Below are 18675 nucleotides of genomic sequence, written 5' to 3'. Positions count from 1 at the left end.
TTTTTTGAGACGGAGTCTCGCTCTGTCGCCCAGGCTGGAGTGCAGTGGCCGGATCTCAGCTCACTGCAAGCTCCGCCTCCCGGGTTTACGCCATTCTCCTGCCTCAGCCTCCCGAGTAGCTGGGACTACAGGCGCCCGCCACCTCGCCCGGCTAGTTTTTTGTATTTTTAGTAGAGACGGGGTTTCACCGTGTTAGCCAGGATGGTCTCGATCTCCTGACCTCGTAATCCGCCCGTCTCGGCCTCCCTAAGTGCTGGGATTACAGGCTTGAGCCACCGGGCCCAGCCCAGAGCTGGAAATTGAACACAGCCCGCTGGTTCCATATTCTGTGCTCTTTCCGCTATACTAATCTTGGTTGGAAAAGAGCAAACCAGACCTTAAGGGTTGGCCTTGACCTCATTATTCCTTTTGTAGGTATTTAATCCAGGCAAAGCATTTCATATGTGCACAAAGATTTAGACACTAAGCTGTTCACCTGAGTGCCGTTTGTGATACTGCAAAGCTGGAAACCACCTACCGCCCTATTCTTGGGGAGTAGTTAGTTAGCTTCGGTACAACTCCACTGCGGAATTCCATACCGTAGAGACGTAAGGCAGCAAAATCGTGTACATGGACATGGAAATCTGTATGTGATACATGAAGTCTCTACAGACTATGAACCATGTTTACAGCATGAATGTATATATATATATACACATACATACACATGCTGCCCATATGAACAGAGGGTTTTGAAGCCGATTCAAAAATATCGTAACATTAGGTTGGTGCAAAAGTAATTGCAGTTTTTGCCATTGAAAGTAATGGGACCTATCTGAGGGGCCTATCTGAGGGTGAAGGGTGGGAGGAAGGTAAGGGTTGAAAAACTACCTGTTAGGAAATATGCTTATTACCTGGGTAACAAAATAATCCGTATATCAAACCAAACCTCTGTGATGTGCAGTTTACCTACATAACAAACCTGTACATGTACCCCTGAACCTAAAATAAAAGTTAAAAATTATCTTTTTAAAGTTAAGAACAAACAAACAAAAGGCCATGGGTGCAGACGTCCTCTTCACAGGGTTCTGGAACTGTCTGGAAGTTCTGCCTGACCCTGAGGGAAAGGGGCCCTCCTCAGAGGCAGCCTCAGACACAGCCTGATAGGAGGCTGGTGCAGGAGGCCTCGTTGCTGAGATGTATTTTATTGAGGGTTTGGGCCAGTGTGGCGAGAAGCTGCAGGTTTATGGTTGAGACCACACAGCCCTCTCCTTTCAGCCAGGGCCAGCAGTGGCTTGAGCTACAGGGTGAGGCTTCCCAGCCAATACCCTCCCATCCTGCAGCACCAGAGGGCACTTCAGCCCCCACCAACCCTAGGCCCAGTGTTGGGTCTCCCCAGGGCCTGGGTGTGGCACAAGCTCAAGAGAGAAGGCCCCACCATTAATGCTTTTCTCCCCACTGCTCAGAAGGCCCTGAGAGAGAGAGAGAGAGAGAGGAGACAGAGACAGGGAAAACAGTCGAATGGCCCTCCTGGATCCCACGGCAGGGTCTCTCCACCTGGCTGATGGGTGAGCATTCTGAGCTATTCAGGGACAGGGAAGTGGGAAGTGGTTAGAGGCGTTAGAACCCAGCCAGGGCTCTGGGTCCTGATGTGACCCAGGAGGCCTCCTTGGGATAAGGCTGGAGGAGAAGGTAGAAAGAGAGGGAAGATGGGAAGGGGATCGTCCCCTAAGTCAGAAGCCAGACTTGGGAGTCTGGCCTCTGCTCAAAGGCACAGCAGATCCATTCTCTACTCCTGATCCCTTCTGCCCACATCGTGTCCTTGTGTCTGCCTATGTATCTAGCCCTGTCCCCAACTAGATTTAGAGGTCAGGGCTTGAGAGACAGGTAGTTTGAGAGATTCACTGTGACCTTTTTTTATAGAAGAAGAAGAAGAAGAAAAAAAAAAAAACTGGAAACAGCCAAAATGCCCATAGAGGACTAGTTAAAAATATCTAGTGCATCCAAACAGTGGAATAATTGTAGCTGTTAAAAAGAATGCTCCGATAGGAAAATGTGCCCAAAGTTGAATTGTTAAATTAAAAAAAAAAAAAAAAAAAGAAGCTGGAGAATGGTATGTATTACATAATCTCACTTATGCTGTGTATTGTAGAATCACACACACAGAGAGGCATACGTATTCGATTAAGCATAGAACACTTTTGAAAAACTACAAAAGAAAAGGTTGAAGGTGAATGGAATCTGGAAGAATAGAACTGCTGTTGAATGGAACTTAGAGACTGGGAGACTTTACTTTTTACTTTATACTTTTCTTTCTTTTCTTTAAACCCTTTCCTTCATTCCATAAATACTTAATGCACAAAGTACATTCATTACTTTTATAACGAAAAAAACTCTAGTTAACTTAAAAATATATGATGAAGGTAGATGTTATTCATGAACAAACTTAATTGTAACAGTTTTTCTGTTTAAGCAAAGATGATTTGGTTTATAACTTGAAAATTCTAAATAAGTAAATGAATAGCAAGGTTTTCTGCCCTAATTCGTGGTGGTTGGGGCGGATGCTGAGTGCAGGGAATTTGGGAGGCTCTGGGTGGCCCGGGAGCCGGGTCTAGAAATCCTTGAGCCTGTCTCTCTGGCAGCACTGACAGAAGAGGAAGGAGGGCCCTGCATGGGCACCCTGCCTTACCCGGGCACCAGGGATTGAAGAGCAGGATGAACTCCCCAAGCTGGTAGGCCGTCACAGACCCCTGGAAGGAGTCGATGTGGATTTTCAAGAGGTACCGACCCACGGCCGCCGTGGGAGGAGCGCACAAGCTCACTTCTGTGGAGGTGGCCCCATTGGTCTCCAGCCAGGCGATCCAGGGACTGGGGCTGTGATGGCGTGCCAGGCTGAACACAGCCCGAGTCCCCAAGGCCAGGTCTGGCAGTGGTCCTAGGAGGGAAGTAGAGCTGAGGCCCTCTATGGCGACCTCCAAACCCCCGAAAATCCCCTCCCAGACACACACAGTTAGTCCCTGTGAGCCAGCTGGGGTTCTTACCAGTCTCAACCACGAAGATGATGTTGTCCAGGCCCGGCTGGAAGCCCCGGTTCCTGAAGTACAGGGTGAGGTTGAAGGCCTGGCCCCGGCGAACAAGGAGGTGGTCAACAGTGATCTCTTCCGTGTGGTGCCGCACATTATTTCTGGAGCTCTGGAGGTCTGTGAGGGCCACTTCTAGCCCTGCAATGGGGCAGCCAGGGTTAGACAAAAGAGTGGGGTTGTGGAGCCAATCCTACCTACCACTTACTAGTTCTGCAAACTTGAGAAAGTAACTTAGCCTGAGTCTCAGTTTCCACATCAGTAAAATAGAGTCCCTAAGATCAGCCTGCCAGGGTGAGGATAAGGATTTAATGAGGTTCCAGGCATGCAGGTTCCTCTTCCTTCCTCTCCTCTCTCTCTGACCCTCTATCTTCTTCTCCCTTACACACTCCGGAGGCGCATGGTTTTCTGCCTCTGTCCAAGTCCTTCTGTAGACCTGGCCAAGTTTGATTGCTCCCTTCAGCCTCACATGGCTTCAGATTCACCCGAGCATCCACTTTCTTGGACTCAAGTTAACAGTCTCACTTGCCCCTGTACTAGCCTCCAGGTCTGGGGAGCTACTCCTTGGTTTAGCTGCCCTGGGGTTAACTTTTCTTGGACTAGCTGCTCTTCTTTTTTTTTTTTTTCTTTTTTGAGACAGAGTCTCACACCGTCGCCCAGGCTCGAGTGCAGTGGTGCGAACTCAGCTCACTGCAAGCTCTGCCTCCCAGGTTCACGCCATTCTCCTCCTGCCTCAGCCTCCTAAGTAGCTGGGACTACAGGTGCCCGCCACCATACCCCGCTAATTTTTTTGTATTTTTAGTAGAGAGGGGGTTTCACCATGTTAGCCAGGATGGTCTCCAACTCCTGACCTCGTGATCCACCTGCCTTGGCCTCCAAAAGTGCTGGGATTGCAGGTGTGAGCCACCGTTCCTGGCCGCTAGCTGCTCTTCTTTTAGCCATCTGCTGGCTCTCCTTTTTTTTTTTTTTTTTTTTTTTTGGAGACGGAGTCTTGCTCTGTCGCCCAGGCTGGAGTGCAGTGGCCGGATCTCGGCTCACTGCAAGTTCCACCTCCCGGGTTCCCGCCATTCTCCTGCCTCAGCCTCCCGAGTAGCTGGGACTACAGGTGCCTGCCACCTCACCCGGCTAGTTTTTTTGTATTTTTGTAGTAGAGACGGGGTTTCACCATGTTAGCCAGGATGGTCTTGATCTCCTGACCTCGTGAACCACCCATCTCAGCCTCCCAAAGTGCTGGGATTACAGGCTTGAGCCACCGGCCATCTGCTGGCTCTCTGACCACCACAGGCCGTGTGCTCAGTGCCCTGGGAGCTTGGATGCTGACGACAGTCAAAGAAAGTTCCATTCCCAACCTTCTGGAGACTCTGCTAAAACACAGACTGATCTCACTAGTCTCTGCCAGAAGGGTCTGTTTTTTATTTTTCCATGTTTGACCATGGTTCTGCCATGGTCCCAGTCACCTGGTGGGCTCACAGCCTTTAAATCACCATTGGCTCACCCATTTCCTTCTCAGCTTATGCCCATTCACATGTCACTAACTCTCTTTATGCCTGCAATTAAAATATCTCTAGTGTCTATCCATCCCTTTCCACATTCACATAATTCCAATGTCTTCTCATACCTAGTGACCGTAATAGCCTCCATGAGGTCTCCTGCCTCCTGTCTCTTTCTCCATCTCCCATCTCTTAATGCATTATCAGATTACCTTTCCTCAAGACAATGTAATCATGCCATTTTTTTGCTTTACAAGTTCTAAGATCTCCTACAGTCTATCATATAAAAGGTTCATTCCTTAACTTGACACGACTTTTCATACTTGGCCTTAGCTTATTCTTGCATTCTCACTTCTCATCCTTCCCAGCATTGGCCCTCTCCTCTAGCCAATCTATCCCCAAGCAAATCCCTGTCTTTGTATTTGCTGTTATAGCCCCAACTCAGAATGGCCCCTCACTCTCTAACCAAATTCCAACTCTCCTCCGATACCCACCTGCTCTATGAAGCCTGCCTCAATTGGCCAACCCTTCTTTCTATCACCTACTGAGCTATACACTTAACTGAATCGCTCATTTGCTTAATTGACAAGTTAATTTACATGCCAGGCTCATGTGTTCATTTATATAAACATGTAAGGATTAGGATGAGGTGTTCAGATGTTTTTCTTTTCTTTTTTTTTTTGAGACGGAGTCTCGCTCTGCTGCCCAAGCTGGAGTGCTGTGGCATGATGTCAGCTGACTGCAAGCTCTGCCTCCCAGGTTCACGCCATTCTCCTGCCTCAGCCTCCCGAGTAGCTGGGACTACAGGCGCCCGCCACCTCGCCCGGCTAGTTTTTTTGTATTTTTTAGTAGAGACGGGGTTTCACCGGGTTAGCCAGGATGGTCTCGATCTCCTGACCTTGTGATCCGCCTGCCTCGCCCTCCCAAAGTGCTGGGATTATAGGCATGAGCCACCGCGCCTGGCCCCAGATGTTTTTCTTAGCTACTTTTTTATGTGTCTGTCTTTTGCCTCTAGATATAAGCCAATAAGTACAGAGACTTAGCTGCTTTGTCTTGGTTGTATTTAGACTTTTTAAAAGTGAACCAATGCATTCAACAGAATCCAATATTCTTTCATGAAAAAAATACTCAACAAACTAAAAATAGAAGGGGACTTCCAGCTAGGCGCGGCGGCTCACGCCTGTAATTCCAGCACTTTGGGAGGCCAAGGCGGGTGGATCACAAGGTCAGGAGTTCAAGACCAGCCTGGCTAAGATGGTGAAACCCCATCTCTACTAAAAATACAACAATTAGCTGGGCGTGGTGGTGGGCCCCTGTACTCCCAGCTACTCGGGAGGCTGAGGCAGAGAATTGCTTGAACCCGGGAGGTGGAGGTTGCAGTGAGCCAAATCGCACCACTGCACTCCAAAGCCCACAGCCAACACCATACTTAATAGTAAAAGACTGGATGCTTTCTTGCCACGATAAGGAACAAGACAAGAATGTCTGCTGTTGTCACATCTATTTGACATTCTACTAGAGGTTCTAGCTAGGGCTATTAGGCAAAAAGAAAGAAAGAAAGAAAAAGAAAAGAAATCAAAGACAAACAGATTGGAAAGAAGTAAAATTGTTTCTATTTACATGTGACATAATCTTGTATATAGAAAATCCTAAGGAACCCGCCAAAAAAATAGAATTAATAAATGAATTCAGCAAGGTTGTAGGACACAATATCAATATCTAAAAACCAATTGTATTTTTATACATTTGTAAAGAGTAAACTGAAAATAAAATTAAGAAAACAATTCCATTTATAACAGCATCAAAAAGAATGACTTAGTAAATTTAACAAAAGAAGTGCAAAACCTATACCACAAAACATCATTGAAAGAAATTGAAGAAGACCTAAATAAATAAAAAGACATTCCATCTTCATGGATTGGAAGGCAATATCATTAAAATAACAAGTTTTTCTACAGATTCAACACAACCCCTAACAAAATCCCAACAGCCATTTTGTAGAAATTGACAAGTGGATCCTAAAATTCATATGGAAATACAAGGGATCCATATCAGCCAGACAATACTGAAAAGTGAAAACAAAATTAGAGGAGTGGCACTTCTTGATCAAGGCAATGTGGTAGTGGCATAAGGATAGACATATAGATCAGTGGAATAGAACTGAGAGTCTAGCGAGAAACTCACATTTACAGGCAATTGATCTTTGACAAGGGTGCCAAGACAATTCAATGGGGGAAATAATGCTCTTTTCAAAAAGTGGTGCTGGGACAAGTGGATATCCACATGCAAAAGAATGAAGTTGGATGCATAACTCACACCACTTATTAAAAATTAACTCAAAATGGATCAAAGACCTAAACATAAAAGCTAAAGCTATGAAACTCCTAGAAGAAAACATAGACGTAAGTCTTCATGATCTTAGACTAGGCAACAGTTTCTCAGATATGACAGCAGAAGTACAAGCAGTGAGAGAAAAACCAAATGAAGTGGACCTCATCAAAATAATAATTTTTTGTCTTCAAGAACATCGTCAAGAAAGTGAAAAGAACACCCACAGAATGTTAGGAAATATTTGTAAATCATATATCTGGTAAGGGACTTATATCCAGAATACTTTTTAAAAAAATTCATATAACTCTACAATAAAAAAGACAACTCAAATTTAAAATGGGCAACGGACCTAAATACACATTTCTCCAAAGGAGATATGCAAAAGGCTAATAAGTACATGAAAAGATGCTCAACATCATTAGTCCTAGGGAAATACAAATCAGATACCATCTTGCCTCCACTAGGATGGCTATAATAACAAGTGTTAGTGGAGATGCAGAGAAAGTGGAATCCTCATACATTGCTGATGGGGTTGTAAAATGGTGCAGCACTTTGGAAAACAGTCTGGAAGTTCCTCAAGACATTCAACAAAGAGTTACCATATGACCTAACAATTCCATCCCCAGGTATATACCCAAGACAAATGAAAACACGTTCACATAATACCTGAATAATGATAGCAGTATTATTCATAATAGCCAAAAAGTAGAAACAACTCAATTTTCCATCAACTGAAGAACCGATAAACAAAATGATATGTCATACAAAGGAATGTCATCCGGCTTTAAAAAAGGAATGCTTAACATACCAAATATGCATGAACCTTGAAAATACTGTGCTAAGTGAAAGAAGTCAGTCAGACATAAAAAGACACATATTATATGATTATATTTATATGAGATGTCCAGAATAGGCAAATTCATAGAGACAGAAAGTAGATTAGGGTTTGCTAGGGGCTAAAGAAAGGTGGAATGGGATGTGACTGCCAATGTGTATGGGATTTCTTTTTGAGGTAATGGAATGTTCTGGAACTAGATAGTGGCGATGCTTGCAAAACTTTGTGAGTATATGAAAAACCACTGAATTGTGGACTTTATAAAAGTGAACTTGATGGTATATGAATTATATCTCAATAAAGTTATTATAAACAAATATGAACCAAATTGTACCAAAATACTCTAATAAGTATTAAACTTTGTCTTAAATCTCTTTGAGTGCTTTTGATTACTTTAACACACATCTTTTTCATAAAATAGTTTTTCATTATAAAGAAATTAAGGATAATGATCAGCATATTGTAGGCACTCAGATTTGCTAGGTTGAATAGAATTCTGTATCTTTTGCAAAATCACCCTGTACTTATTTCAGATTTCAGATTTAATCAACATCTTATTGAGGGCCTATCTACTATGTGCCAGGCACTGTGCCAGGTACGCTAGGACAGTTATCTCATTTAATCTTCATCACATCCTTGGAGGGACAAAATGTCATGTCATCCACACTTGGAGATGAGAAAACTAAGGTTCAGGTGGGTTAAATATCTTACCTACGGTTAAACCAGATTCCTGAGCCCAGTCCAGTGCTCTTCCCATCACCCAACAGCTGTTGCCCACTGTTGACTTTCACTCATGATCAACAAATGTCCACACCCACTGCCAGCTAAGAAAGCACTTGGCTTTTACCTAATAGTGGAAAAAGAAGCTCACCCCTTTTGGAGACCAATTGATTAGACAGCACTAACTGGCTGCAGTTCAGGTTGGGCACATGACTCGGGCTACTCAGCAGGCATGGCAGCATCTGCCTGGCAGCAAGTGCTGGGGCAGAATTCCATTCTCTAGAGACATCCTGGGCCATGTTAATCCCTGCCTAAGACAGGGATGAGTCTTCAGCCCAGGTGCCATCTATTCAAATAGGAGGTTCATTGACTACTGGGCATATTTGTTTTCCTTGAGGTGAGAAGAGAATTGGGTGAAATGATCAGGAAATAAACAGAGATTGTAGAAAACCTTTTTAAAGTAAGTGATCTTCGTAGTTATCCTAGAAAGACTCTCCCACATGAGCACACAGAGGCATGATAAGGATGTTCCTTGCAATATTGCTCCTGTAACTGGAAAATTGAAAGCAACCTAAATGCCCATCAATAGGGGACTGGATTAGAAATTACTTGCACTGATACTATGGGAAAAGTTGAGGTAGATCTATAGGTACTGACCGGTGTGGACAGAGCTCCCAGACATACTGTGTAGTGAAATAAATCAAGTTGCAGAAATATACACACAACATGATGATACCATGGATATACCAAAAAAGACCACACATGCTAATCCTATGTATTACATTGAGTAAATATATGTCTGAATGTATATGTGCAGACAAAAGACAGGTAACAGTGTTCACTCTGGAGATGAGGCTGCCATTGGGGATGGCAGGCAGAGGACTATAGTCTATAGTCTATAGATAGACTATATCTATAATTATTGATTTACTTTACTCCAACTATGTATTCCCATATTTCTTGTGCAAATAAAAGTTATGAAAATTTTAAAACAAAAATTTAAACACAAAAAGTAATAAATATGGGGCCGTGTGCAGTGGCTCACGCCTGTAATCCCAGCACTTTGGGAGGCTGAGGCGGGAGGATCACAAGGTCAGGAGTTTGAGATCAGCCTGACAAACACGATGAAACCCCGTCTCCACTAAAAATGCAAAAATTAGCTGGGCGTGGTGACGCGTGCCTGTAATCCCAGCTACTCGAGAGGCTGAGGCAGGAGAATCGCTTGAACCTGGGAGGCAGAGGTTGTAGTGAGCTGAGATCACACTACTGCACTCTAGCCTGGACAACAGAATGAGACTCCGTCTCAAAAAAAAAAGTAATAAATAAAGGTAAGGCTGTTACAGTTGTAGAGGAAGTTGAAAGCTTATTCCTCTGAATGATTTCAACTAACGATTTAATCTTCATAGCAGCTCTTTCCAGAGAGAGGGGGATGATATAGCGAGAAGGCTGGCGATGGGAAGATTAGCTAAGGCAAGAAATAGACCCTCTGAAATGGAGGAAGAAGAGAAGATATGAAGATTCAGAGAACTTAAGAGCTGGAAGACAATTTCAAGATTGTCTGATCCAATCCCTCCTTTTTCAGGCAAGAGGGTTGGAAACTAGAGGTGAAGTGACTTGTCCAATGTCAAAGGGTCAGCTAGTAGCTAAGAAGGACAGAAACCGTGACCCCCTCATCCCTGGTCCTGCCCTGTCCCACCTGGCTACGGAGGCAGGCATGTTAGCGTGCAGCTGTGTGGCTGTGTTTACCTGTCAGCCTCTACGCTGGTGGTTCTCAAGCCACCAATGAATACTGAGGTTTCTGGGGTTCTTGCTTTTCCTGACTCAGTTCTGTATTTACTTCTTTATTTCTCTGAATACACCCTCCACCCCTTGACTTCCTACAGTCTCTCTGTGTCCTCTTTATCCCTGAACTCCAGTGGCCACAGGGGCTTTCCTTACCTTGGGCCATGGTGGCTGCCTTCTGGTTCCTGGGATGCTCCCCACAGAACAGCTGGGCGGTCTGGAGCTTCAGCAAACTGGTGCCAGAGTGTCTGCTTCCCCTTCCATTGGAAGACTCCAGGAGAACCGAAGGCGGGGCTGGACTGCTGCACTGCCACCTGATTACCAAGCAGATCACAACTGGTTTGCTCACTTGTCCTCGGGTTTTTCTTGGCGGTGTTGCTGGATTGAGAGGTGTGGAAGCTGGTGAACTGTCACAGCCTTGTGCCATGTGGGCCTTTGATAGCTCTTGAGCAATAGGGCATTCCCAGGCAGGTACTGTGCTGTGGTGGAGAAGTCAGGAGGGAGAAGCGAGCTGATGGCCCCACCTGAGGGATGCAGGGGGCTGCTGGAAGGAGCATCAGGGTCCCAAGACTCTGCTCACACCGTAAAGCACCTCACTGAGCTGAGAACCCTGCTAGGTAACCAAGGCCTTTCTCTTATCCTGAAAAGTCACTTTCTGAACATTAAATGCAAACAGAACCCACTCTGTCTGAATCTCCTTTGATATGATTTCACTGTATTTAGCTTTGGCAGTGGCATTGTCTTGCGTGAGACCTGGCAGGTCCAGGACAAATCACAAATAAAAGCAAATAATCACAAATGAAATAGAGAAAGAAAAATTGGGAAAATTTGTGGAGGAGGTTTGGAAATAGGTGAGAGGGAGGGAATGCGGGTGAGCAAGGGCCTTGATCCCTGGAAGAAAGGCACAAGCCCTTTCGTAGGGAGAAAAGCACAGGTGGAAGGAGAGAGAGGACAGGAGAGGGAAGGGCTCTGCCTGTGGAGCGGGTGGGACCCCCGTGCCCACCCTGGCTTTCTGTGCCCTGGGCACTTCTCCCCACATCCCCTGCTTTGTGGGTCCTTCTCTCTTGGGAACGTCATTCACCAGCATTGTCCTCCCTTCTGTATTTTCAATTCTCTCTGTCTCCTCTCAGCTTTTTTTTAAAAAAAACTATATAATTATTTTTATTTTTAATGTCCAGAAGGTGTAATATAAGGGCCAGAGCTTCTTCCTGGACTTAATTTTATAAATTCTTGATTGGTTGGTGAGACCAATAGGGATACTTTTTCTTGTCTAATTTGGAGTCTGGGAAAGCTTCATTCAAGTCCTCAGTGGACTGATCAAATGGAATTAAGTTCCTCATCTTCTCCAGCTGTTTCTCATACTCTCCAATCCTGCCTTTGAGAGCAACACCCACTCAGCACACGTTTTCCCATCTTCTTTTTCGTCAGCATCCACCTGGGCAGTATGTTTATCCTCTGGTACAGGAAACTTTAGGGCATTAGCCTTCTTCTCAAAGTCATCCACCAAGCCTGCTTTGGCCTCACTGGCCTCGTAGTAAGCCCAGTCAATAGCTGGTGGATTCTCAGGTAAAGTAGCCAGCCTGGAGGTGAAGGTCTCATTCCAGGATTTCAGGGAATTTGCAGTGGCCTTTTGGTTTCGGGGTATCATCTCTGCAAAAGCTACCCAGTCAATGGTTTTTAGAGCGAGTTTTCACCCAGCCATCCTGGTATCCTTCACCGACCCTGGCAGCCCATGGTCCACACCCCACTCACCTCTTATAGCTTATAGGGTATATGTGCACAAATGCAATTCACTATTTTAACACAGCACATCCACCTTCAACTCTCATCCCCAGTTCCCCGGCAGCCCCTGCCCTTTCTCTCAACTCCACTTCTCGGCCAAGCTCCTGGCCCACTGCTTTGCCTCCACCACCCCTCACCCGCTGTGGGCTGCCTTCTGTCTCACGGCTGCCTTGACGCCACGCTCACCTCCCGGCTCTGAGGGCTGGGCACTGGGCGCCTTTCCTGCTCTTACATTGCAAGGCCTCCTGCAGCCCTGCCAGTACTGACCACTCCTCCTGGGCTGAGGAGACTTCTCTCTCTTGGTTGTCACCTATCTCCCCATCCACACTGTCCTCTTCCTGTCAGTCCCCGTTACAGGATTTCCCTCCTCCAACTGGTGCCTCCCAGGGATCTGTCCCCATCTCTTCTCCTCACTCCACTGGCTCCCGCGTGACACTGGGGACCCCCAGAACTGTGTACTGCTAAGGCACCTTCTGCTGGACAGCTCTGCTGGGGGAACCTTGGACACTTCACAGCCGAGGAGCCCAGATGGAACTCCTCCCCTTGCTCCTTCCCCTCAAAATACCTGCCCTTCCTCTTGCAAGTCTAGTCTTGGTGAGTGAGGACACTGTCCATCCATCACTCCAGGGGACACCTGCATGCCACCTTGTACTTCCCAGCTTCCTGACCTCCCTTTAGCCCATCAGTCCATCCCAATTCCTGATGCTGTCCTGAAACTGTTCCCCTTGCTCTGCCTTCATGGAAGCCCCCGCTTACCTGGACAACTCCTAACCAGTTTCCCATTCACCCTTTCTCCAAATGAGTCACCAGTGATTTTTCTGAAGTGCCAATTCCATCAGGTTGCTCCCCTGCTTAAGATCCCACAGAGGTTAAAGTCCAGACTTCTCAGCATCACCCTCAAAGCCTGGAGGGTTTTCTCCTGCCCACCTGGAGGCCAAGCAGGCTGACCCCCTCTCTCTCTCACCTCCCTCTCTCTTGCATGTATCAGCTTCTCTCTTTCTGAATTGTCCTCCTCTCACTTGTCTGTTTTCTCCAGTACCCAGGCTCAAGCATCCCCTCTCCAGGAAGTCTTCCTGACACCCTTGCTCTGCTGCACCAGGATTCTAATCAGGGGCTGCTTCTTCTGCATTTCCTATTAGCCAACTCATACCTCAACATTATAAATACTTATCTGTCTTTCCCCCAATCACCCTGGAGGGCATGGACTGTGTCTTATTAACAGCGATCCCAGAGCTTAATAATGACAGTGGCTAATAGCAGCAGAACGACTAATATAACCAGCAGTAGCTTTTAATACCAGATACTATTTTGAGGTATAGGCATGACCCCACTTGGTCTTACGACATCCCTATAGTTAGTTACTGTTATTGTTCCTACATTACAGATGAGGAAATTGAGGCTTAAAGACATTAAATAGATCATTCACAAAGAACTGGTAGAGCCAGATTTTGAATGCAACCGTCAGACTCCAGAGCCTGGGTGCTTCATAAGTGCTTGCCTGCTGCAATATCTGGAACATAGTTGGTTTTCCAGTTCCTATTTATTGCCTGATAGAGTGAATGAATTAAAAAATGATCCCTACATGGACAAATGGATGAATGCCTGAACCCACATGCTGAGATGGGTTAGCTGGGAAGGAGGAAGACGCACAGGCAGGAGAGTGTAAGTGTGAGGGGGAACAGGAAGGTAAGTGCAGCTAGGGTAACTGTGGTGGCCAAAGGAGAAAGTGCCCAATGACCAGCCAGACATCAGCCTGTTTTGTGGTGCCCTGAGGCCAGTGCAAAGCAGCTGGGCACAGTTGAGAGAATTTGGGATCAATAAGGCAGTCACTCTGAGTAAAGTCCTTTGAGTTGTGCCAGTCTGAGTGGCTGGAACTCTTGGCAGCTCTGCCCACGCCCCAACCTTGAGGAGAGGGTAGGGAACTCACACCCATCTTGGAGGGCCTGGGCCTCCCCCAGAGGACCTTGCATGGTCAGGAGCACTTAGAGAAGGCTTGTTTAAGGTAGCCACTGGACAGGAGAGAGGAGGCAGAAGCACCACAGGAGCACGAAGCCCATTCACAGGGCCAGGAAAACCCCAGCCAGCTCCTCTGCCTGGACCCTGGGGCTGAATGCGACCTGGGCTCTGGGCCTAGGGAGGTGATTTGTAGGTTCAGCCCCTCATTCAATTCCTGTGAGCCATTAGTCAGAGGGCAAGTGGGTGAGGGTGCTGGGGAGAGGGAGGCAGCTCTGATGCGGCAGCTTGTTCCTCAGCCCAGGGGAGGGGACAGGGAGAGACAGGGAGGCTGAGCAGAGTGGATGAGCACCTTCCTGTCTGGAAGGAAGCAGGGCTGTGCCCACAGGGGAGGGACACCTGAACAGAGAAGTGAGGACACACCTGCCATCCGCATGGGGCAGGCCAGTACTCACTGGGTGGGGGTGGAGAACCTCCAGAACCTCCTTTTATTCTCTAATTTTACAGATGGGGTCAGACCTTTCTAAGACCTAGAGAGACTTGGGTGCTGATTCTGGCCCTGCCATGAATTTCCATTGTGTCCCTGAGCAGGTGACAGTTTCTTTGCCTGTAGAATCAGAGCCCATGATGGGCTGGGTGCCCAGGTCTGAGGGAGGGTGAGGAGGTGCCCCACAGGTGACTGCACAGGGAAGCCGCAGCTGGCAGACACCAGTGGATTCCTCTCTCCCCTTCCTTTTCCACCCCTAGAAACAGAGACAGTCACCCTGGAGAAGGAGTTCAACTGGTAGAGGGCCTCTGTGAGTGTGCTTCACAATTTACAAAGCACTTCAATTAAAAAAAAATTTTTTAACTTTTATTTCAGGTTCAGAGGTACATGTGCAGATTTGTCACATAAATAAACTCATGTCAAGGGGGTTTGTTGTACTGATTGTTTCACCACTGAATACTAAGCCCAGTACCCAATAGTTCTTTTTTCTGCTCCTCTCCCTCCTCCCACCCTCTCCACCCTCAAGTAGACCCCAGTGTCTGTTGTTTCCTTCTTTGTGTTCATAAGTTCTCACCATTTAGTTCCAACTTCTAAGTGAGAACATGAGATATTTGGTTTTCTGTTCCTGTGTTAGTTTGCTAAAGATAATGGGCTCCAGCTCCATCCATATTCCTGCAAAAGATATGATCTCATTCTTTTTTATGGCTGCATAGTATTCCATGGTATATATGTACCACATTTTCTTTATCCAATGTATCATTGATGGGCATTTAGGTTGATTCCATGTCTTCGCTATTGTGAATAGTGCTGCAATGAATATTTGCATGCATTTGTCTTTATGATAGAATGATTTATATTCATCTGGGTATATACCCAGTAATGGGATTGCTGGGTCAAATGGTAGTTCTGTTTTGAGCTCTTTGAGGAATCACCATACTGCTTTCCACAATGGTTGAACTAATTTACACTCCCACTAACAGTGTATATGTGTCCCCTTTTCTCCACAGCCTCGCCAGCATCTGCTGTTTTTTTACTTTTTAATAATAGCCATTCTAACTAGTATAAGATGGTATCTCATTGTGGTTTTGATTTACACTTTTCTAATGATCAGTGATATTGAACTTTTATTCATATGCTTGTTGGCCACATGTATGTCTTCTTTTGAAAAAAGTCTCTTCATGTCTTTTGCCCACTTTTTAATGAGGTTGTTTTTCTCTTATAAATTTGTTTAAGTTCCTTATACAGACTGGATATTAGATCTTTGTCAAATGCATAGTTTGCAAATATTTCCTCCCATTCTGTAGGTTGTCTGTTTACTCTGTTGATAGTTTCTTTTGCTGTACAGAGCATTTAAGTTTAATTAGATCCCATTTGTCAATTTTTGCTTTTGTTGTAATTGCTTTCAGCATCTTCATCATGAAATCTTTGCCCAACACTATGTCGAGGATCGTATTGCTTAGATTGTCTTCCAGGGTTTTTATAGTTTTGGGTTTTACATTTAAGTCCTTAATCCATCTTGAGTTGATTTCTGTATACAATGTAAAGACGGGGTCCAGTATCAATCTTCTGGATATGGTTAGCCAGTTATCCCAGCACCATATACTGAATAGGGAGTCCTTTCTCCATTGGTTGTTTTTGTCAGTGTTGTTGAAAATCAGATGGTTGTAGGTGTGGGGCCTTATTTCTGGGCTCTCTATTCTGTTCCATTGGTCTATAGGCCTGTTTTTGTACCAGTACCACGCTGTTTTGGTTATTGTTGCCCTGTAGTATAGTTTGAAGTTAAATAATGTGATGACGCCAGCTTACAAATACTTTATATTTATTTTTATGTAAAATAAATACACATACTTATGTATACTTTATGTATACAAATATTTTATTTATTTATTTATAAATATTTAATTTATATATTTTGTATATAATACAATTCATATACAATTTTTTGTATATAACTTTTTGGCTAATTTTTTGTATTTCAAAGATGGGGTTTCACCATGTTGGCCAGGCTGGTCTCTAACTCCTGACCTCAGATGATCCCCCCACCTTGGCCTCCCAAAGTGCTGGGATTACAGGAGTGAGCCACCATGCCCAGCCACAAAGCAGTTTAGAATACATTTCCTCATTTGATCTTCACAGCAACCCTATGAAGGAAGGTCGGGCTGACACTCCAATTGTTATGTTATCATTTTACCCCTGGGGGAACCAGGGTCACACCATGAGGGAGTCCACGGCTCTTTGCTTTGTATCACAATTATGCTGGGTGTCGTGAACCCCAAAACCATCAGCCACAAGGACCTGAAGATGACAGATTCTGTGCACACTGTGGGGGGACGGGAAGACCAGGAGTCAGGAGCCAAGGGTGCTGCCTGGCTGTTGCTGCTTCCTTGCTCCACAGTGGAACATTCTTTTGTCACAGTTTGTCTGCAGGAGCTACTGCCTTGCCTGGGTGGCCAGCCTCACTGTGTTGTGAGGCCAGGGGAGGCTTGCTTAGAAGCTGGTCTCAGGGGGCACTATAGCAGCGGGCATGAAGGAATTCCAGTGTTCCAGGGCCTGGGGGATGTCCAGCTGGACGGGAGCTTTGAGATGATCTAGTTTATTCAACTGAGGTGGATAAAGAAAGCCAGACAGACTTGCCTAGGTGAAACAAAGAAGGAGGAGGAGGAGGAGGAGGAGGAGGAGGAGGAGGGGTTGGGGGAAGATACAGAGTATAATTTTTTTTTTCTTTTGGAGATGGAGTTTCACTTTTGTTCCCTAGGCTGGAGTGCAATGGTGGGATCTCAGCTCACTACAAACTCTGCCTCCCGGATTCAAGCAATTCTCCTGCCTCAGCCTCACGAGTAGCTGGGATTACAGGTGCCACAACCACGCCCAGCTAATTTTTGTATTTTTAGTAGAGATGGGGTTTCGCCATATTGGCTGGGCTGGTCTCGAACTCCTGACCTCAGGTGATCAGCCTGCCTCAGCCTCCCAATGTGCTGGGATAACAGGCGTGAGCCACCACGCTCGGCCCAGAGTATAAAAATTTTTAAAGCCAACTTTTAGTTGGGGACAGGAAAAATAATTTGAAAGGTAGGCTGGAAAGACAGAAATGACCAACATCCACATCCCCCTGGGAGGCCTTTCCCAGGCCAGTAGGAAGCCTGCCTGCTGTTCTTCTCCAGTGACACAGCCAGGGACAGGGAAGGAGGGCCATGACTAAACATGAGGACCCAATGCTTGGCAGACAAGCGAGGTTTCACATTCCTGCAAGGGCAACTCAGGTGGCCCTCTCCTGATGGCAGGGAGCCGCCTGGAACACAGCATGACAGGGCAGTGACAGGGCACCATGGAAATGCCCAGCGGCTCCTCACGGGGATGGGTGCAGCTGACACACGGGGCGGAGTGAGGACGTGCAGGCTCCTACCCTTCCTGACTCCAGCAGCTGCATGCAGTCAGGGCTGGGGGCCACCCCAAGAGGAAAAATAAGCCAGGTGCGGTGGCTCATGCCTGTAATCCCAGCACTTTGAGAGGCGAGGCCGACGGATCACAAGGTCAGGAGTTTGAGACCAGCCTGGCCAACACAGTGGAACCCCGTCTCTACTAAAAATACAAAAAAAAAAAAAATTAGCTGGGCATGGTGGCAGGCACCTGTAATCCTAGCTACTTGGGAAGCTGAAGCAGGAGAATCGCTTGAACCCGGGAGGCGGAGTTGCCGTGAGCCAAGATCGCACTAGTGCACTCCAGCCCGGGCGACAGTGAGAGACCCTGTCTCAAAAAAAAAAAAAAAAAAAAAGGAGAGAGAAAGAGAGAAAATAGAAGGGGAAAGGAGGACTCGGGGCAAACAAACAAAAAAATACATGAAGGGGGGAAGAGGGGGAGGGAAAGCAGGAAGAGGAAGGAAAAGGGAGAAGAGGAGCAAGAGGGAGAGGAGGAGGGGAAGGGAAGGGAAGACAGAAAGGAGTCAAAACTGTCGAGGGGCGGAGCAGGTGAGGAATGCACGTGCCTGCAGACCGACAGAAAGATGCTCTCCTTTCCTGTGTTTCTGAATTTTCTAAATTATCTATGATGGAGACGTATCCATTTGTAATGCTGACTTTTCAACAACAGAATAAAAGAGGAAAAAGGGAATTTGGATGGTGTGTCCAGCCACCAGAGTCCCAGGCTGAAAGCCAGAATGATTCCTTGAGAAATGTTAGCAAAGATTTTCTCTGGGATGGGGGAGCTATTGGTGATTTTTCTTTAGTTTTTTTGTTTTTG

General features: G+C 46.1%; 1 protein-coding gene and 1 pseudogene across 2 annotated transcripts in view; both read right to left on the bottom strand.

Annotated features, from left to right (window-relative positions):
* LOC111529185 (protein-glutamine gamma-glutamyltransferase 5) overlaps positions 1 to 10457 on the bottom strand; it is a 37122-nt gene extending 26665 nt beyond the window's left edge. The window contains exons 1-3 of one of the 2 annotated variants that reach the window (XM_023196083.2): positions 10374 to 10457; positions 3021 to 3200; positions 2669 to 2914 (exon numbers count right to left, since the gene is read on the bottom strand). In XM_023196083.2, the coding sequence (XP_023051851.1) occupies positions 2669 to 2914; positions 3021 to 3200; positions 10374 to 10383 (436 nt within the window). In that variant the 5' untranslated portion in view covers positions 10384 to 10457. The remainder of the gene's footprint in view (positions 1 to 2668; positions 2915 to 3020; positions 3201 to 10373) is intronic. The other variant, XM_023196084.2, reaches the window with a different exon arrangement.
* A 980-nt stretch (positions 10458 to 11437) lies between these two features.
* LOC113219867 lies at positions 11438 to 11919 on the bottom strand (annotated as a pseudogene).
* Between the last annotated feature and the right edge of the window lie 6756 nt (positions 11920 to 18675).

This window comes from Piliocolobus tephrosceles, unplaced genomic scaffold (assembly GCF_002776525.5).
Source record: "Piliocolobus tephrosceles isolate RC106 unplaced genomic scaffold, ASM277652v3 unscaffolded_110, whole genome shotgun sequence".
NCBI classification, from domain to species: domain Eukaryota; kingdom Metazoa; phylum Chordata; class Mammalia; order Primates; family Cercopithecidae; genus Piliocolobus; species Piliocolobus tephrosceles.
This window is presented reverse-complemented; position numbering and strand designations above follow the sequence as displayed.